The sequence below is a fragment of the Camelus bactrianus genome, chromosome 28 (assembly GCF_048773025.1).
Source record: "Camelus bactrianus isolate YW-2024 breed Bactrian camel chromosome 28, ASM4877302v1, whole genome shotgun sequence".
Lineage (NCBI taxonomy): Eukaryota > Metazoa > Chordata > Mammalia > Artiodactyla > Camelidae > Camelus > Camelus bactrianus.
Genome location: NC_133566.1, coordinates 22,204,426 through 22,225,941, shown reverse-complemented (window position 1 = coordinate 22,225,941; position 21,516 = coordinate 22,204,426). Strand labels below are relative to the sequence as shown.

Below are 21,516 nucleotides of genomic sequence, written 5' to 3'. Positions count from 1 at the left end.
TTGAGGGGCGTCTTCAATTGGCAAGTGAAGAGCACAGGGGAGGGTGTTGCGAGGCTTATCGCGGTGATCAATGTCACCGAACAGAATGTTGGAAGGAATATAGGCATTGAGAATGCCACGTGGGAGAGCCCAGAGGCATGAACGCATGGTTGGTTCCAGGAACATTGACTAATACGTGAGGTTGTGTTGGGAGTAGGAGATAAGATTGGAGAGCCAAAGTGAGGTCAAATTGGCCAGGACCTTCTTGGACATTATCTTATAAGTGTTAGGTTGACATGAGATTTTTGGCAGTAACGCGTGCATTACTAAATATCACAAGCAGATAATGCCTTGGGTTTTCACACAGCGAATCTGATGGTATAAAATGACATAGAGTAGCTGGCCTGGTAACTTTTCAGCTCAGGACATAACGGGACTACTAATAAGGGGGTTGTAAAACTTGTCATCCAAATTGGGGCACTTTGGAGAGTAAAGGGAGACGTTTTTATGAATTATGCTGGGACAGTGGAAGCAAACTGGAAGGTACCATCACACTTGCTGTGAATCGTGAGGTGAGCTGCCTCGTTCTACGGATGGCAGTGAGTTGGCAGGTAGGTGAAGGGGCAGCCCTGGAGGCCAGGCCAGCCTGCAGACTCATGATGGCAGGACGGACGCTGCAGAATCCCAGAGCCTCTCCGGTAGAACCCCTATGCACTGCTCTAAACCAGGTTCCAAGTTAAATTGTTTCAGTGGTGCGTTTACTTAGCGTCTCCAACTGTGAGTCCCAAATATGAGTTGTGTTTTGTTATTGCTGTTCTCTTAATCTCTGAGTACGTTAGCCCTCATGGAGCGAAATTTTCTCTTTCTTCAAATGTCTCCATTCCTAAAGGATTAGCCAGACCTGGAGGTGGGGGGAGAGGAGGATAAGTTAGGAGTTTGGGATTAACATATACACACTACTGTACATAAAATATATAAACAACAAGGACCTGCTGTAGAGCACGGGGAACGAGATTCAATATTTTGCAATAATCTATGATGGAAAAGAATTTGAAAAAGAATCTATATCTGTCTCTCTCTCTATATGTATAAATGAATCACTTTGCTGTAGACTTGAAACTAGTACAACACTGTAAATCAATTATATTTCAATAAAAAAAGCAAAAAAAAAAAGAATTAGTGGGTGGGGGGGATAAATTGGGATACACACTACTATATATAGAACAGATAAACAACAGGGTCCTACTGTAGAGTACAGGGAGCTAAATTTAATATCTTATAATGGCCTTTAATGAAAAAGAATATGAAAAGGAATATATATGTGTATAAATGAATCACTATGCTGTACACCAGAAATTAACACAACTTTGCAGATCGACTATACTTCAATTAAAAAAAATTTTTTTTAATATAGCAAAGAAAAAATTAAGAATTAGCCAGACTTGAGTTTACATCCCAGGTCAGACCCTGAAACTCCTATCCTGCTCTCGAAACACTGAACAAACTTATTTCTAAGTGTCTTTGAGCACGTCTGTAAAGGGGTCCACATAAGGGCCTTCTGTAAAGAATAAATAAGCAAGCAAAGTCTAGTGTTTAACACAGAGTAGAAACCGAGTAAGTAATTATAGTGTGCCTTTGTTTTATATCTCTTCGTTGAGAAAGCAGTTTCGTTTGTTTTTCTTTTTACCACCGCCCCTCGGTGTATTTGGGTCCCGTCACGTGCACTGCGTCTGGACCAAAGCACTTCCCTTCTTTGCACGGTAACGGCTTATAGAGTGACCCCTCTTACTCCGTGGGCCGGTAGTACTCAGTGGGGGCCGTTTCCTCCCCCTTGTCCAGGGTGCCAGTGTCTGGGGATGTTTCTGGTTGTCACAGCTGAAGGAGGTGTCACCACTGGCATCTAGCTGGTAGAGGCCAAGGTTGCTGCTGTGAACGAAAAATACTGCAAAGCGCATCAGCAAACAGCGCTGAAGCCATCACGCCATCAGCGGCTGCCCCACCCCCCAGGGAAGACCAGCCCGCAGCCCGGCCTCTGCAGCCACTCACAGTGGTGCCCCCTGAGGGGACTCAGAACGAGAAAGGACAGGACACTGGCCCTAGACAGCTCGGTGCTTGTCAAAGGAATGGATTCAACGAGCCCAAATGTTTGCTCCCTCTGATACATAGAAAAGTGCTGAAGTCTTTAACTTGAGATGCCTGGTTTTCTCTAGATAACAGGTCATCTTTTATTGTTCCAACTCCCTGGTCTTTGCTGCAAAGCTCCTGTATATCCCAGCCCTTCCCCTACCTTTTGGGAGCAGTCCCTCAGGGCCATCTGAGAGGCCGTCATTCGGCTCAAGTCCTCCCGCCAAATAAAACATAACTCTCAACTTTTAGGCTGCGCATTTACCCCCGTCGACACCGCGAGGTCCCCTACAAAGCACAGGGCAGACTTCGCAGCTAGAATGCACTGGCCCTCGATGAAGACAGCGCTTTGGGTAGGGAGCCGTCCTCTGGACTGTAGCTCTGGAGGCAGTGAGCACGGCCGCTGTGTGCCCGCGCCCGGGCCTGTGGCCGCCATGTGCATCGCGATGTTAACTGGTGGAGGCACTGCATCGGCCTGAAAGTTCCCTCCCTCCTTTTAGTCGGTGGCCTGCTTGAAGTCCTCACTACGTTAAACTGGAACACTGAGAGGGACGCCCGCAAAAAAAAAAAAAGGTTAGCAATAAAGGAATAGGCATCATACAGCTACTTAAATATTTTATTTAGGCTTCTTAATCAAGAGCACCTGCGAGCTCTCATTTCGAGGACAAAGTTACCTTTTTATCTGAATGAACTGCGAGAGCATGAGACTAGATTGGCTGTTTTGTAAAATGGAAATGGGCAAGGGCCCACCAGGAAGATGGCCTGACTTGGGTTGTTTCTCTCTCTTTTGCTCTATTTTTGCATCTGATCGCTGCCAGTTTTTAACAAGAGCTGCAGGACTCTTCTGTCAGAGCAGGCAGACAGCTAGATCTGAGCAGAGAGAGGGGGAATGCAGACCAAATGGCAGGAATTGGGCAGAAAGGCAGGGCACAGGCCAAATGCAGGAAACCACACATCGTGTGAGCACCAGGGGTCCCTGGGCAGAGAAGGAAAAGCAGGAACCTCTGGACTGATAAGTAGTCACACCTTTTGGGGTGATGAGTGGCTTGGAGACCAACAAAGAAAGGTGGGAAAAGGCAGGAGTTTCTGGTGTCCGAATGTAACCTTTTGCTCATTATTTCAATAAAATCAGCCTTGCAGAGTAGAAGTACCCATCATGCACCTACGCCAGGACACTTCTGATCCAGACTAAATAAGGACAAAATCCCTCCTCCCTCCAGGAAGGTGGAGCTGGGATGATAATCAGGGAATATGAACTCAAACCCGTCCCTCCCCAGTGAATATTCCACCCATTCATTTTTACACCCTATGTAACCAACTTGCCAAAGAAACTCAGGGCAGCCGCTCCCCTGAGCCTGCCTGCTCTCCCCTTGAGAGTGTCCTGTCCACCCCTTAATAAATCCCCACTTTACTTTGTTAACCACAGTGTCTTGTCTCTGAATTCTTTCTGGGACGGCGGGACGAGAACCTGGAGCACCAGTTGCATCCACCAGCAACACTTAGAGGAGCTTGGGGGAAAAAAAAAAAGCTGAGAAAGCCCTGCTGATGTTCAGAGCAAGAGTTCTGCTCTGAGACGGAAGCCCGTTTTCCAGCTGTTGGGTGAGACAAGGCTCTTTCCTTCATCAGACGAACTGATGGGGATCAGCCTTGTGCTGTGAAGACGGAAGCGCGTTCTGAGAAATCGGTTAGGGTTTCTGGGCATAGTCACATCTTCCCTTCGGCCCTCAGCTCAGCTCCCTTGGACTTTCTGTTAGCCTGAGGCAGTAATTATTTTCATAGGAAGTCAAAACCCTCAACAAGTTATTACTTCGCTGTTTTCTGTGGCTCCTTGTGTCTGTTTGCTGGGGCCGCCATTGCAGAGGACGTCAGACTGGGATTTGAACAGTGGAAATTTATTGTCTCACAGTTCTGGAGACTAGACGTCTGAGATCAAGGTGTCTGCAGGGTGGGTTTGTCCTGAGGCCCTGTGGCTGAAAGATTGGCGTCCCCAATGAGCCAAATAACCCAGAGACAAGGTCTCGGAGCTTAGAAGAAAAGAGGCAGCTTTATTGCTTCACCGGGCAAAGTGGACTCACAGCAGGCGAGTGCCTTCCAAACTGTGAGCCCCCCTTGGGGATGGGGTGGGGTGGTTCTACAGCCAGAGCTCAGACAAAAAGGCGTTGAAAACAATCAACAGAATCATCTTCTGATCAGAAGACCCAGAATGACGTCATGATGCCCCAGGCGACCCATTATATAGAGGCCAGTGGTGGTCACTTTTTTCATCTCTTTGTCTCCTGAGCTCTCAAGGCGTGGCCTTCCTGGTACTTAGCTTACCGTGTAAGGTTACGGTTCTGAGACCTTCTCCCTGGAGATCGACTCAGAGACCAAGCATGATTGTAGCTTTTGATTCCTGGAATAAAGTACTGTCGGCTGGAATAAATGCACAGCCTGCAAGTTGAGAGTTGCGTCTTATTCGGTGGACAATTCTGAAGACCCGAACCCCTTCGAGCCGGGATGACAGCCCCTCAGATCGCTCTGAGGGGCTGCTCCCAAGAGGCAGGGGAGGGGCTGGGATACACAGGAGCTTTACAACACAGACCAGGGAGTTGGAACATTAAAAGGTTACTTGTTATCTAAAGAACACCAGGCATCTCAAGTTAAAGAATTTAGCGCTTTTCTTCGTATGGGAGGAAGCAAACATTTGGGCTCACTGAATCCATTCCTTTGACCAGCACCGAGCTGCCTAGGGCCAGAGTCCTGTCCTTTCTTGTTCTGAGTCCCCTCAGGGGGCACCGTGGTGAGGGGCTGCAGAGGCCGGGCTGCGGGCTGGTCTTCCCGGGGGGGAGGGGCAGCCGCTGATGGCATGATGGCTCCAGCGCTCTCTGTTTACTGATGTGCTTTGCAGTATTTTTTGTTCACAGTAGAAACAGTAAGAGCAATAGCTTTAGTTTTAACAGTGAACCTGGACCTGTGAGTAGCAACTGGGCAGTCAGCTCAGTTGACCCTTTTCAGGGCGAGCAGAAGAAGAAGCAATCTGTTAGCCTAAGTGTGGCCATTTTATTAATCCTCCTCCGAGGCCTTTCTCTCTGGCTTCTCCCTCATCCTCTTCCCTGTGTTTTTCTGCATTCTAATCTCTTCTTTAAAGACGCCGATCGTTTGCATTAGGGCTCACTCTAATGACCTCACTTAACCTTAATTCTCTCTTCAAAGATCCTCTCAAAATACCGTCCCCTTCTGAGGTACTAGAGGGTCAGGACCGCAACATGCCACCGAAGGCAGTTCATGTGCCCACAGGACACGGAGGCCAAACAAACCCAAACGTCAGAGTTTGCAGCAGAGAAAGGTTTATTGCAGGGCTGAGCAAGGAAGATGGGGTGGCTTGTGCCCAAGAAAACCCTGAAGTCCTCCAAGGGCTTCAGCAAAGCGTATTTAATGGGCAGGTGAGGGAGGGGGCCGCAGGGGATGGGATCAGCTGGAGCACAATCTCTGATTTGTTGATGTGGAGGGAACAGGGTGGTCAACATTCTTAACCCCCAGGCGCCAGAAGGTCTGGGGGCCACACGCTCTCCATCATTAAGTAGTTAATGTCTTCCCTTTGGTGGTGGTTTAGCATCTGAAACACTCAGGAAACATGCATGAGATAGTATTATCTGGATGCTTCAGAGACAAGGTGCAGCGGAGGACACGGGGGGGGGGGGGTCCTGACCCTGGAAGGCCCCCCAGGGTCCTGCTCGGTTACAAACGTAAGAATTTCTTCTTCTTCTTCCTCTTCCTCTTCCTCTTCTTTCTTCTTCCTCTTCCTCCTCTTCCTCCTCCTCCTCCTCCTCTTCTTCTTCTCCTTCTTCTTCTCCTTCTTCTTCTCCTTCTTCTTCTTCTTCTTTCTTCTTCTTCCTTTCTTCTTCGTTTTTGGTTGGAGGTCGGGGACATAATTCAGCTCATATCACACCTATACAGGGCTCAACATCAAATAGGTCCTCAGGAAATACTTGTTTTTTTGACAGAGTGATCTGTTGTTTGAAGTCAGATGTGGTGGCCGAGCCCGGGGCACCAGAGATCACAGGTCGCCCGGGCTGGTGTGATCTGCAGCACGCAGAGTCCACCCCGGCTCCAGCCACCACAGATGGAAGCCTTCTCTCCACCTGCTCTCCAGTGCCCACGGGTGTTACTCCTGGAATCACTGAGTTTAAGAAGCCAAAGTCAGGCTGATTTATATTGTCTTTCATGCTGATCACCTTGTTAGTTCTTCCCTTTGTTTGCTCCTTCTTTTCCACTTAGCAGGTCTTATTAATCTCAAGGGAAAGAAGGCCAGGAAAGGGTCGGGATGGCCCTGGAGAGAGGGCTCCGGTGGAAAGCCCTTCCAGGACGCTCGGGGGCCCAAGGAGCTTTCTGCACAGGGAGGAAGAGAGGGGACAGCTGGGTGCCCAGCCCGGGGTGGTGGGCCCAGCCTGTGCTTGTTTGCACGGAGGTGGGGGGGCGGGGCAGACCACCCCGGCCGCTGTGAGTTGAGCACCAGTCTGCCTTCTGCGCAGGGATGAGCAGGACTGGAGAAGCCGTAACCGGTGACTCACCCCCAAGTCAGACTTGGTGCTGCTTCACTCCAGATTGGACCCCCTCTTCTGAGCCCTGTCCCTGACTTCTTTGACTACGTCCACGTCAGTAACAGTGCCTGCATAATAGTAACGGGGCCCCTGGCGCGTTATTCTGTTCCTTCCGCGGGTCCTGCTTTGGATCCAACGCACTGTGTGGTCCCCAAGCTCTGGGGTAAGGACTCAGCTATGTAAACATTTTGTTTTTCTTCTTCCTTTATCTTTTTTTTTGCCTCTCCTGTGTCATTTGATTTCCACACCCCCCCCTCTGTTTTTCGTTTAGTGCTGTGGATATGTATATCTTCTAATCCCAAATTCCAGATCGCTGGGTTTCCCGTGGGACCTGAGTTCACTTTTTAACTCTGGTCTCCCTCCTCCAAACACTCCGCAGAGGTTTCTAGGCTACTTTGTGTCCCGTTTAGAGATCAGTTTTCTATTTTCCAGAATGACAGTCAGTTTATGTCATTGCTTCATTGACAACCTGTGTGCCGGGTCCTGGACTTGGCAAAGCACTTGTACAAGTAAACCAGACAGACGGAATTACTAATCCTATAACCAAGCAGGACCCTGGGAGGCCTTCCAGGGACAGACCCCTCCTCCAGGTCCTCTGCGGCAGCCTCTCTGAAGCACCCAGATAATAGTATCTCGTACATATTTCCTGAGTTTTTCAGATGCTAAAACCCACCACCAAAGGGAAGACATTAACTACTTGATGATGGAGAGTGCGTGGCCCCCAGACCTTCTAGGGTGTTGACCTCCCTGTTCCCTCGACATCAGCCAGTCAGAGGACTGTGCACGAGCTGATCACACACCCTGAGACGCCCCCTCCCTGACCTGGCCTTTAAATACGCTTTGCTGAACCCTTCACAGAGTTCGGGGTTTTCTTGGGCACGAGCCACCCCGTCCTCCTTGCTCGGCCCTGCCATAAGCCTTTCTCTGCTCCACATTCTGTTTTGGTTTCTTTGGCCTCTCGGTGCATTGGGCCCATGAGCTTGCCTTTGGTAACAGGCCCATGAAGTTTACAGTCTAATGGGAGAAACAGATGAACGGCCGGTAAGCAGATCATATACCTAAAGTCTTTCTCAATTTTCTTAGTATTTTAGCGGGGGAAGTCTAGAGTCATTTTTCTTTTTCCTTCTTTTCTTTTCGTTTCATTTTCATGAAAGCTTGGAAGTCAGGGGGCAGCTACAGCCAAATCTGACTGTGGGACATAGGGCGAGTGTGTGTGTGTGTGTGTGTGTGTGTGTGTGTGTGTGTGTGTGTACTTGCAAATTTGTAAAGCTCTCTGTGCTTTAGTAAGATCAGCAGCCTCCTTTATTTCCGCGTCCCTTGTACCTAGCAGCCGTATTTTGCTGTCTCCATGTAGATGTGACGATGGCAGGAAAAGAGGGGAAGCTGGTTTAACTCTCTTCCCCTTTGTGCAGGGACTTTTTCTGAAATGACCTAGCAGGCTGCGTCTCTTCTGTGTTGTGCGATTTCTCAAGCGGTACAACTTTCCTCTTTGAATTCAGTGGACTGGTTTAGAAGCCTATGTTTTTCAAACAGAGTGGCTAATTCATTGGGAATTAAGCAGATTTGCCTTAACTGAGAATCCTTGATCCTACTTCAGGTTTACCACCAGTAAATTGTTGCAAAACTTGTCCCAAAGTTAGGCTGATCCACAGAATTTCGTGGAAATCTGAAAGCGCAGGATCTTGGGTATTTAATTGGAAAGATTTTGATTAACAAAATCAAATTTGTATTTCCAGAGCTTGTCTGTAATTTTGAAAATGCTTATTAAAAATGCAGATTTCCTGAGAGCTTGGGATTTGCAGATACTCACTACCATATGTAAAATAGATAAACAGCAAGGTCGTCCTGTCTAGCACAGGGAACTATAGTCAATATCTTGTAATGGCCTATAATGAAGAAGAATAGGAAAAGGAATATAAATATATATGTGTAGCTGAATCACTGTGCTGTACAGCAGAAATTAACACCACATTGTAAGCTAACTATACCTCAATAAGAACAATAACAATAATTTAAAAGAGAATCAGGCTAAAAAAAAATTCCAACTTACTCCAGAGCTACGGAATGGAATTTCTCGGTCGAGGGACCCAGGGCTCTTCATTTGTAACAATTACCTCACATTGCCAGTTTCCAGCCTGGACTCATTGAGCCGAAGGCTCTCCTAGGTACCTGCTCACTTCCAGCCACCGTTTAGCATCATTTCGCCGGCCACCCCCCCGGGACTCAGTTCACCTGAAAGCCCCCATCGGCAGCCTGTCACCACAGCCACAGCCCTGCAGTGTCGGGGGCATGTGCGTGGGAGCAAAATGCAGCGCCCCTGGCTCTGCGAGCAGGCAGGGACGAGCAACTGGGAAACCCTCTCGGCCGCCACGCCAGGGCTCCGAGGAGGTCAGGGGCCTGGGACGGAGGTTAAATCTCACCCAAGACGTTCTAGGTTTTGACTCTTCACCCGCCTTACCCTACGGGCGAGGACTTCGCATTGTCACGAGGAACCGGGGAAGCGCGCGGTGCGCACACAGCTGAGAACGCACGAGACGCTAGGGTTACAGGCCAGGCAAGGGTTTTGGCTGCGTGTATGTCCTTTCGGTTTCTGTTTTCCGGCCGCTGGTCTGGAGAGAGCGCGATGCGCTTCGTGGAGCTCCAGGCGGACCTCGCGAGCTTCCCGGTGGGGTCCCGTGGGGTCCCGGCGCCGGAGGAGAGCGACCCCGGCGCCTGGCGGGCCGTGCGCGGCGCGTTCCCAGCCCCCGCTTCGCAGACGCGGCGCGCGCTGCGGGGAGCGAGGTGTCATTTTAAGAACCTTGTAATTCTTGACAAATTAGCGCAGCAGATGGTGTGGACGGGAGCCACGTCGTGAGGAGTATCTGGGACGATGTGGGACGTGTTCTAGGGTTTCGGCCTGCTTTCTCCTTAGTTTAGTTTTTAACTCTTATGGTACAAAACTGCTGTTTGCCTCATGAAGTTTTCATGGGCTCCCTTGGTGATGCCTGCGGCCAGTCAAAACTTGGGCACGAGCTGGTCACACGGCCCCCCGTGTCCGCCTGCCCCTTCCCCAAAGGATGCTCACCCTCGCTGCTCACGCAGGCACCTCTGGTCAGTGTGGCCCGTTGCTGCCTGTAGTGGCGCATCTCTTAAACTTCTCTTTGTCTCTTAAACTTTTCTTTGTCTTTGGTAAATTCTTTTCTCACCCACGTCCCCGGCCCAACACCCGTGAGGGGTTGCTTTCCAGACAGCGCTGGCCTTCGGCGGAGGAGCGTGAGAGGAAGGAGAAAGGGTCGTGGTATAGACTGGGTGGTGGTGGTGCTGAGAAGATGGGCAGAGGCGGTCCTTGGAGGCTTTGCAAGGACCAAGAGAGGCCAGATTTGATTTGGCTGGGAAAAAAAAAAAGTCTAGGTTCTGAAGAGGGTGGGGAAATCTCTTTAGGGTCCCCTGGGCCTCTTCCCAGTGATGCCGAGGAAACGCCTTCATTTCCTTCTGCTGTCAGGTCGGCAAACAGAAGAGTCGCAGGTGCTCTCTGGGGTGACCTCCTGGTCCCAGTCAGGGCTCTGCCGTTTCACCAAACCCAGTCCTTTCTGGTCTCCAGTGTCCTCCAGCTTATCTAACCCCGCCTCTCACTGTGTTGAAGGAAAAATTTGGTGAAAGTGTTGTCCTATTTCTATGTTTCTCCTCCCAAGTGCGTGTCCGTGTTAATCCTCTGAGTGCGGTCGAAGGCTGTGATTTCCATCGTCTTGCTCAGCTGAGATGCTGAATGAGTGTAGAAAGAGAGCGCGCAACGCTTTGACTCCACCGTTGCCGAGGCCGCGGCTCCTCTTCACCTCTGCACACAGCATCCTTGTCCCCAAAGACCCACGGCATGGAATTGTGTCAAACAGCCAGAAATTACCGTGTTTATTCTCATTCCATACATATCCGTACGTACGTCTCGTTGCCTATTTCTAACTTGCATGGTACCTAGTCCGTGCAGGGAACTGTGCAAGAAGCTTCAGCTTCAAGGCAGTGTAACTGGCTGACGCCCTCCCGTCTGTGTGGACTGCTGGGTCCCTCAGAGTCCGCCTGTCAAAGCCCTCACCCCCGGTGGGATGGCTTCTGGAGACGGGCCCTTTGCAGGGAGTTAGGGTTAGGAAGTGATGAGAGTGGGGCCCTCACAAGGCGATCAGTGCCCTTCGGGGAGGGACACTCGGGAGCTTGCTTGCTCTCTCTCTCCACCGTATCTGTGAGCCAGGGGGAGAGCTCTGGCCAGAAACCAACCCCACTGGACCTTGACCTTGGCCGTCTAGCCTCCAGAATGGCAAGAAACTAAATTCATTTTGTCTAAGCCACCCAGTCTGCAGTATTGGATTATGTCATCCTGAGCTGACCAATACACTGTCCTTAAGCTTCTGTACTTCTAATTGGGAAGAAGGGACATAGAATCACGACAAATTTCCGAACAATACAGGGTTGTAATCGTGCATCCTGTACATCTGTGTTTTTAGCTTGAGAGTGCGACACCTGAAATTCAGTTAGCAAAGCAAGAGACTTGCACGACACCTAATTGTGGCCTGAATGCAAACAGGCAACAAATGCATGATTCAGAGGCCGCAGGTACTCGGGGAGGGTGGTTGCTGTGAACCGGGAGGGCAGGAAGCTGGGATGAAGGAATCACAAGATGAACTGGCCCCTGGTCTAAGGGCAGATGGGGCACAGGAAGGCCAAGGCCTGGGGTCCCCACCCAGGCAGACTTTCCATAAACCGAGGTAACCCTCTCCTGAGTGTTTTCGGATTTCGGTGAACTCTTAGCAACGTAGACCCAGTTACTGACCTCTTTATGAGATGGTGGAAAATGCCAGACCCTGGGGATCCTTTAAATGTTGATACCTTTAACTGTAACTGAGTGGTTTGGGGAATATGCAGTTTGAAATGGAAGTTTAAATTTCGCTGAAATTTAAATCGTCTTTGCAGTGTGGGTGTGTATGTGTTTGTGTGTGCGTATAAAATCAATGGAAATTTGCACTTCGCCTTGGCTACTTTCATCTCAACTGTAAAGATAAAATGGCATTTTTAGCAGTTTGCTCAGTTCATGGTCCCTCACAGGCTTCAAAGGAATGTGTGGTTAATTAACCCTGGCTCCCAGCAATCACCCAAACTTGGGAGCTGGGGAAGGGGAGCTCTGATGAATGCTGTCTTCCAGGCAGGGTTGCCTGACAGATAATCACCGCGAACTACACCTGTGTTGATAAAGTAAATCAAGGAGCAAGAATTGTAACATCACACAGGTGCCAACCGCTTCCTATGGCTTTGATCAGCAAACTGTGAAGTAGGTGAAATTTATTTTTAGGACCTCACATTTTCCAAATCATTTATCCCCTTCATGCCTCCCTCCTGTCCCCAGGTGCCTACGTGGACTGCCTGTTCTTCTATCCATCAACAGGTATTTCTGGAGCACTTCCTAGGAATTTCATGCCAAGTCCGCCAGGAGGAAATCATAGCATCTGCCACCCACAAAAACGTGGGTTCTACTCTGCAGCAACGTGAAAACGTGGTGAATAATGCAGGATGGTCTGTTGTTAACATCTGCATTATTTATTTGGCACAGGACCTAATCGAAGGATCTCAATCAGGTCAGAGGAGAAGGTCTTCAAGGGCTTGATCAGTCCAGAAACACTCCTTGGAGGGAGATTTTTGAGCTGCTCCTTGAAGGGGTAGAACCTGGTTAGGCAGATGGTTGAAGGGAGGATGACCCTTTCAGCCAGGCACCAGCACAAGGCAGGAAGTGTGCGGGTCCTTGAGAAGGAACAGGCTGGTTAGAGACGTGGGCAATTACAAGAGGGAGATCCAGTCGTGAGGTCTTAAAAATACCGGCTCCAGAGTGTCGTCGGAAGTCGGGATGCAGTAAGAACTAAATGGGAACCGGTGAGTGTTGAGCCAAGGAAGTGAATGTGTGGTCTTGACTGTCCACGGGGAGGAGGATGAGGGAGGGAGATCAACAAAGGATGGCGGAAGAGCAGGAAACTAACTAAATGGCTTCCCTGATGCTGAAGCTGTTTCCTGATTCATTCTGACTTAAAATTCTTGCACCTTGTTTTCCCCTTTTCTCTGACAAACCCCCACCTCTGCTTCACTTGCTCTTTTGCGCTAAACAGCCCCCAACCTTTCCATGACCCTCCCCACTCGCTAGACATTCTTCACCCAGAAGAGCTTATCCCTTAACCCCGGAGCTGTGCTCCAGGAAGGTGGTCACGGGCTGACAGCCTCAGAAGAATGAACAGACCCTCTGGAGCTTCTCCTTGACAGCAGGCGGATTCATCAAGATTTAAGTTTATAGCATCCCAGAAAGGAAAATGCCCTGATTGTTGTCGCCTTTCTGTTCCGTTCGGTTTTTCTATAAAACCTCAGGACAGCAACCCCAAGGGGGAGTCACAGTCTCTGAGTCATGACCCCCCGTGACTCCCCGTTGCCGGGCAAAGCAGTAAAGCTGCTCTTTTCTGATTTCCCCCAAACCCTGCCTCCCAGCCTCACTTTGGCTCTCAGGTTACAGAGGTGGGCTTTTCGGGAGCAGTGGTGCGATGCTGGAGGTCTGCGCTGGGGTGGCCGGGGGTCACGGCAGAGGGGTTTGTGGAAAAGCCAGAATCCCAGAGACATTTTGACAGACAGAGTCTCAAGTTTAGTGAATAACTGGATTCAGGGGAGAAATACGGGATATAGGCCTTAGAGCTCGGGCAGTGATTAGCGCTGGGACGGCCCTGTGGGGGAAACAAAGGCCTGAGCCCCCGCAGTGCTCTGCACTCTGTCTGTTGTGCTGGGTCCTCCCTCTTTGCCGTGCTGCCTTCAACTCTTTTTGGTCTGGTAGTTTAAGGTCTCTAATTTCGTCAGACATTTTTGGTTGTAAGTGACAGAAATCCAACATCAGTAAACATGGGAGAATTTGTTAACTCGTGACACTGGAAAATCCACTGATAGATACCAATGGATTTAGGCAGAGGTGGATTCAGGAACCAATGTGTCTCACTCATTGACATAATGAAATTTATTGAGTGCCCATTATTATGTGGCAGGCAAAGCTCCAAGCTGCCAGGATATAATGGTAAGTGAAACAAACATGGTACCCTCACGGAATTGTATCCAGATATAGTGTATAATGGAAATTAGGAACTATTTTGATTTGATTCCAAAAGCGACTTCCCTTTCCTTCTCTTCCCTTCCTTTCCCTTTCCTTCCGTCTTCTTTCCTTAGATCCTCATCTCTTTTCTGCCCCTAAATTAGTCTTCAATCTGTCTCTCTCCCTGCAACTACCCGCCTCCCCAGCCTCCCAGCTAAACCTTCCTTCTGTGACATCTATTTACAAAGACTCCTTTAGTAACTCAAGGTGTATCTGCTCCCAGTTTATCAATCCTAGTGGGGAAAAAACATGCCTCCTTCACAAGAATTCCACCTACACCCTTACAGCTGAATCTCACTGGTTTGACTGTTATCATGAGTTCATCCCCTGGGCCGGAATTCCTTGGTTGAGAGTCAGAAGGAACAATTAGAGGATTTACCAAAAGAACGTGAAGGGTTGTTGGGAGGATGAAAACACACAGTGATGTGCCCTGACCTCCCTGAGTCTGGCCTTATTCCTGCATCGCTGGATGTGCAGACGAGCATTGCTGTGCTGGGAGGTGGGGTCTGGAGGTTTCACAGGTAAGGCCATTCTGATGTCCTGACCTTTCCTATTGATGGCTTTCTCATTGAGCATTGGTGAGGTCTGGCAGAGAAGGGTCAGATACCTTTTTGCCCTAACAGTTTACCATCTGTTTCTCCCCTTCTACCTTTATCCTCCCAGCCCCATCGCGGAGTCCAGGAAAGCTGGGCGTTTACGTGGTCAGACTAGCCTGATCGTGGGTTTGATTTGTGGCCAGTGCTAAACTTTCATCCATTCTAAAGAGACATTGCCCATTTCTTCTCTAAGAGAAATGTCCCTAGTGAGCGAAAAGGAAATATTTAGAAAAGCTCACATTCTCAAGAGTGTGATTTACACATAATATAAAGGCATTATGAAGTGTTCAAGATTCTCTAAATAATGGTGCTATTTGTAATAAGAATATGATTTCTGTACGCAGCGTTTGAGGGTAGATGGGCCACCCTCCAAATATGGTAGGGTGACTGCCAGATTAATAGATAATTTTCTTCTCCTCCCTCCTGTGGTCTAGATCATAGGTTTAAATGACAGGAAAATGTGTTGGAAATAGAGTGCATGTCACTTGATTGCTCTCTGCCGTCCTGATGATTTTGACTTCCATCTCTTTCAAATGACAACAATTTGAAGACGGGGCATTTGATGAGCTCCCCCCACATTCAATATGTTAGTGTCCCTGCTGTACAGTATTTTGAAGATTTCTCATCCATTCAGTCCAGTGTGCAGGTACGGTTGAGGGAAAGGAAAAGAGCAGACCGCACAGCCGTTTCCCACATCCTGAGGCTGTGCCCTGAAACGAACCTGAAACCACGCGTCTGATGGACGCCCTGAGATGTATGTTCTCAGAGCCCCCGTGAGTGACCTCTTTCTGTGTTTAGGGTGGGATGAGGGGCTGCAGTGAGGAAGGGCCTTTGAACAAATATTCAGTCAACTTCATAAATTTCAAAATTACCCTTCCTTACTTTTTTGTTTTATAACTTAGAGGGGTGTGAAATATTCAGCATATAATATAAATGTGTCGCATACCTCTTCAGTGTTTCAGAAGGGGTGATGGACATTTGGTGGTTAAAAAAAAAAAGAGAGAGAGAGAGAAAGAAGGACAAGGAATGCCCTCTTTGGATAAGTAGAGGGGATTTTTATTTCCCTAAAGGACAAAGGGTAGTATTAAAAAAAAAAAAAAAGAACTAAAATATTGTCTTTTTCCTGAAGAGTGATTGTGAAAAATCAAAATTTCATTTACCAGCCCCAGTCGTTGTTGTGTAGGATTAAACTGAAACAATGGAAGTCTCCTTGACAGCATCTGATACTTTGGCAGACTGGCCTTGAATTTAGAGCCAGAGGATGGGAGAATGAAGGCTCCCTTATAAAGAGCCAAATCAGGAAATTCATTCCCTTCCCTTCCCTCTCCTCAATTCAAGCTGCAGATCCACCCCACATGTGTTTTGTAAAATAAAGCCCAAAGACTAAAACAAATAAAGTTTCATAAACATGCACCTCCCTAGCACAACAGATGGCAGCTAGGAAAGCCGCCTGAAGCGATGTGAGGGCTTGCTCCCCCGCCTGCCATTTTTTTTTTTTTTTAATAACGGTATTTATTAAATGGCTATCTCGATTGCAGACTCGTTCGCTGCAGGTAAAGATAAAGAAGGCGAGTGGGGAGCCAGCCGAGAAGGGCATGCAGGGTCCACAGACAACATGTGATAGAGCGGGTACACCTCCAACGGAGATTTTTTTATTTTTTTGATAGCCTTTGAAAAGCAATGCCATAAAATCACTGAATCCTAGAACTTCCGAGATGGGAGACGGTTTAGACATGGAATGAACAGGGTCTTGGGCTGAAGGTCCAGGGGCCGTGGTCAGATACAGGTTAGCCACGTGACCAGAATCAGTGATGGCATCTCTCTGGACCTTGCCCTTCTCATCTTTGAGGGGAGTGAGGAGGGAGGAAGGAGAGGAAATTGATTGAGTCCCCTCGGCTGGGTCAGGCATTGAGTTACACGTTCCAGATCTTATCTCTTTTAATGTCCACAGTCATCCCACAAAGCAAGCTTTTCTCCACATTTTAGAGATAAGAAAACTCTTCCTGACAGCCAATTCCAGCTCTTTTTTTTTTTTTTCACTTTGGATTCTTTATTACATTTTCAGTTTTTTTTTTAATCAAAGTGTAGTTGATTTACAATGTTAGTTGCAGGTGTACAGTAGAGCGATTCATATATACTTATACATACATATAGGTAGATATATTTTCAGATTCCTTTGCATTATAGGTTATAACAAGAAATTGAATATAGTTCCCTGTGCTGTACAGTAGGTCCTTGTTTATCTGTTTTGTATATAGTAGCGTGTGTCTGTTAACCCCAAACTCCCAGTCTGTCCCTCCCCTGTCCTTTTTCCTTTGGTCGTGGTTACACGTTCTTGACGGGTTTTCTGCTGCCCCATTTCCTGGGCTCTCTCACCCATCTCTGGCTCCTCCCTTGGACAGATGATAAGTCAGTCTGGAGTGGAGAGAAACTGCCGGAAGAGTTAGGTAGTTACTGGCAGAGGGTGCCTACAGATACTTTTTGTTTCCTTCTGTTCAGCAAAGGCAGGGAGTAAGTGGATGACTGGCTGAAGACCACACGCTTTTGTTTAATTACTAGGTGATGCTGTCAAAAGGAAGACCTACATCTCCTTTCACTCAAGTTAAGCTAGTTTTAGTTTCCAGAGCTTGGAGGGTCGGGGAGGGCGAGGTGGGTGAGGCCTCTGATCGATTCCCCGGGAACTAGAATTGGCTCACGATGGTCAAATCTTTAGTTAGTTAACACATTTATCCAAGAGCCTACCGTGTAAAGGCGTTCATCTGGAGTCTCTGAACCTTCTTTCATCTCTTTGAAATATCGCAGACTAGTTATTGAAAATGAACTGCCCCAGATATTCCTTCCTTAAACAGAAATAACTCTTCCTCTAGGAATTCTGGTTTTTGGCAGAGTTTTCGTATACTATCCACCGGGGTGGACAAAGGAGAGGTCCAGGTGATTAAAAATAGTTTCTGTGTAGTTTTCCAAAGCAACACTTTCACTTTTTTTTCCCCACAGCAGAAATACTTTCCTAATTATCTCCAACGCTGTTAATGCCTCTTACTGTTTCCAGAACATCGACACCATGATTGAGTGTCTGCTAACCTGGTGAAGGACACACGGCATAGTTTACGCTGTCCACTGTGCTTATGAGACCACTCAGACGTGAAAAATGAGCAAATGCTTGGTCCAAGATCGCAGAACCCGATAACGAAGGGCTGACACTGGGAGGCAGGGGTCTTCTTTTGTGTGTGTCTTTCTCGGTGATTGGCTTCCTGTCCAATTTAGGTTGATAATTTAAAAGCATTTCTAGCTGGGGTCATAGCAGAGTGCAGGAAAACATGGAGTGTGGCCTGCTAGTCCCCATTTGCTGTGTAAATCTGAGCATCGAGGGGGTTACTGCCTTTATTCCTGCATGCATATCTTTTTTTTAATTGAGTTACAGTCAGTTTACAATGTTGTGTCAGTGTCTGGTGTACAGCAGAGTTTTTCAGTCCTACATGAATATACGTATATTCGTTTTCATATTCTCTTCACCGTGAGCTACTACAAGATCTTGAATATCACCCATATCTTATTTAAAGAAATTAGTGTAATAAAAGGGCTGGTAGATGGACGACTTCAGCTGGTGGCCCCAGTTTCCTCAGTTCTTGCCCTTGATTGACCGCTTTTCAGCCTCTCCAAGCTGTGAGAACAAATATGGCACCCACGTCAACTGCAGAGTTTTGAATTACTGTCATCCAAAGACTTGAAAGCTGGAGAAACCAGGACTGCAAATATTATACAGAGAGAGTTCCAACAACACAGGGACGGGGAAGGCTAGTGCCATCGGCGATCCTCTGAGCTGGCAGACCAAACCCTAGTTGGCTGTAATCAACAGCTATAAAGAAGCTCTTGTGGAAGGAGCTTGTCTCTATAGCCAGTCAAGCCTGTCTGTCCTCATCGTGGGGAAAAGGCTGACTCATTCCGCTCACCGCCCTCCCACTACGCGCCTTGCTGCTTCTCGTCTGGCCCTCCCTCTTTCCTGTTCAGATTTTACCCAGGATTTAAGGTCCAGCTAAGTCCTCCCACCTGTCAGATTACTTGAATTCCCAAATGCAGCATCTTCTTCCTCTTCTGAGCAACCCCTTCAGCCCCGTGAGGGAGCTGGTCTCTCTGCAGCGTTGTTAGGGTTATTGGTCTCATGTTGGGGTCACTCCCTGGGTTAGGAGCTCCTTCAGCGGGAGGACGTGACTCACTCTTTGCATGTCCCCTCCAGTGACCAGCATGATGCTCACACCACAGGGACCTGCGCTTCATAGTTGCAGGTTACTGATGCCGGACGGGATTCAGGGTCCCAAGTTGCCCACCTATTCACAGAATGACACAACAGAGCCTTCCCCCAATTGTCTATAACCATCCTATTTACAATCTTGAGCATCACTATTACCCCTGGGGCTAAGGTTGCTGGATTTGGCACATAAAATTACAGGACACCCAGTTAAGTTTGATTTTTAGGTAAACAATTCCTTTTTTCTTTTTTTAGTATAAATCCATCCCCTAATTTTTTAAAGTTTAAAATTAAAAAAAGTATTGTCTGACATGTACTTGCATGAAACACCTCATTGGCCTCACCCTAATCCTGGCCCTGTCAGATCTTAGCTTTATTTAAAATTTTGATATTAGTCCCACATAGATTGTTTGTTTATTTATGTATTTTAATGGGGTTTCCTGGGGTTGAACCCAGGACCTCATGCACCCTAAGCATGTGCTGAACCATTGAGGTACACCCACCACCCACCACCATGGATTTTTTTGGCATTCATTTTGATTTTTGAAACTGTTGCATTGTTGCATTCAACTGTTGTTTACCTTGATTCCTGAGGTCACTGATGATCCCTTACATTTCATACCTGCGGCGAGTGCCTGGCTTCCCTCCTCCTGGTCCCAGGTCTGCTCTCCTCCTCAGGATCCCATTTGTAAAGTGGTGGTAATGATGTGTTGCGGCAGGATGCAGTAAGCCCTCTGTCCGACACGTTGCATTTATTCAGTACTAATCATTTTGTGCATTCACGTTATCTTGGATTTTTTACGTTGAATAGTTCAGTGATCCGTTCTCCTCTCACAGCCACACTTGAAACCAAACTCACAATTGTCCATCTTTCCAAGTAAGTTTTAAATATTTTCATAAATGGAATGGGGCTTAAGGAGCCTGCGGATCTCGGAATGGCCATGGGGGTCCAGACCTCCTTAAAAGGGCCCGTGTTTTGAAGGCAGACATCCGGTTTGCAAGGAGAGGACCAAAGGGGAGGGAAAACAGCTCCCGCTGCTGAGCTGGTGTCACGCCTGACCGCGGAGCGCCAGGGCGCCGCCGTCACTCTCGCCGCGCGACAGCTGCCCTCGAAAGACAGAGCAGCGCGTTGCTTTTCTACGTACACTTTTCTTTCCTCGACCTAGTGGCATGCTGATGTGTCACGGTGGTAAAGCGGTCGTCACTCTCTTTTAAGCTCTTTGCGCTCAGAAGACTTCAGAGCGTTCATCTGAGGGGGTCAGCATTTGAGTTTAGGGAGTGGAAAAGGGTGGTGGGGGCTGTAGGATTTTAGATGAAAAAATACACACACATGCCCTGGTTTTGGCTTTTTAATGACAATCCTGCAGGGTTACGCATCAGACCTTTGTTTAGAAAAAAATGATTCATTAAGCAAATTGCGGAAAGGAGCGACTACTCTGCACCTAGCTCTGTGTAGACCTGACGTGTGTGTACAAGCCTCACGCGGCCAGGATTTTGTCACGGAAGAGAACATTGAGAAACTTGTTGGATGTTCATTTCTGTGGATGCTCAAAGCATGCTCTCCTGTTAGGCACCGCGCGTGACCCGGGACCTGCCTCCATCACATACACCAGTTACTACAGAGACCTACGCGATTTTGCAGAGACTGAGTGTGGGACAGAGACTAGCCTGCCACTAGAACCATAAATATGTAAACCTGGAGGGTGTTTGACTAACGTTTAAATGATTAATAGGTTTGACAAACCTCTTGAAAACAATTTTCTTTTCTTTTAAATTTTTTTACTTAAAAAAGAATTTGGAGGGAGGTAATTAGGTATTTATTTAGCTGTTTACTTAATGGAGGTGCTGGGGGTTGAACCCAGGACCTCATGCACACTAAGCGTGTGCTCTACCACTGAGCCCCACCCTCCCCTGCTGAGAACAATTTTCTCTTCAAAGGAAGATCATTCCATCCATAAAGTTACGGCTGAGTTTTTTTAATCCATGAGAATCTTGTTGCTGTTGTGGTTTTAAAAAGATAACGGAGATTCTGTTTGGTTTGGTTTGAACTGCGTTACTGCAACAATGGAAAAAATAGAAAAGAAAGGAAAACAGAAACTAGTCAAACTTCCAAGTGAATAATTTATCAAAGAAGATGATTATTATTATTTTTTGCCTTTGCTTCTGCTTGTTACCATCATAAGGGAAACATTCCTCATGACCTCAGGCTGTGGGTTCCTTGTTACCACATTTAGCATTCTAACGCCCGGCGGAACAGAGATTAGAAACACTATGCTTTCTCACAAAGCATCTCTTTTGATTTTGATACAGAAGTTACACAGAGGCCTGAGATACGTTGGTATAAAATTCTGAGTTCTGATCATTTAGCTCAAGTTTCTTTTTTAATTTAGCTTTTATCATCTCAAGCGCACACATTTGTATTTGAAGGCAGTAACAAAACATCCTTGTGTTTACTTAACCTCTGAGTATCTGGAGAAGGGAAGAAAACATAGATTTGCATGGAGTTGACTATGAACATACGTGTAACCATCTTGAGAATGTATTGATGTTCATCAGCTTCTATTTTTTTTTTAATTTTAGAGAAAACCAACTTTAGAGATCAAATGATGTCAGCTGTGTACTGGAAAACTCTAAAACTCAAGTGTGTTCCTGAATTTTTTTTTTAAACTGTCATGTCACTAATATTGAATTTTCTAAAGCAGAAATTATTTCTCTTTTCTTAATAGACCGGAAGGAAAGAAAAAGGAGACCCTCTAAACATTGCAATTGATAAGATGACCAAGAAAACAAGAGACCTAAGGAGACAGGTACTGTTTTTTTGTTTTCATTTTAAGTGCATGGTACTTGGTGGTGGCT

General features: G+C 47.4%; 1 protein-coding gene across 2 annotated transcripts in view; it reads left to right on the top strand.

Annotated features, from left to right (window-relative positions):
- The window catches only part of CTNNA2 (catenin alpha 2), a 944,639-nt gene that overhangs the window by 689,269 nt on the left and 233,854 nt on the right, over window positions 1–21,516 (top strand). For both annotated transcript variants that reach the window (XM_074354541.1, XM_074354540.1), the window contains exon 8: window positions 21,387–21,467. In XM_074354541.1, coding sequence (XP_074210642.1) covers window positions 21,387–21,467 — 81 coding nt within the window. The remainder of the gene's footprint in view (window positions 1–21,386; window positions 21,468–21,516) is intronic.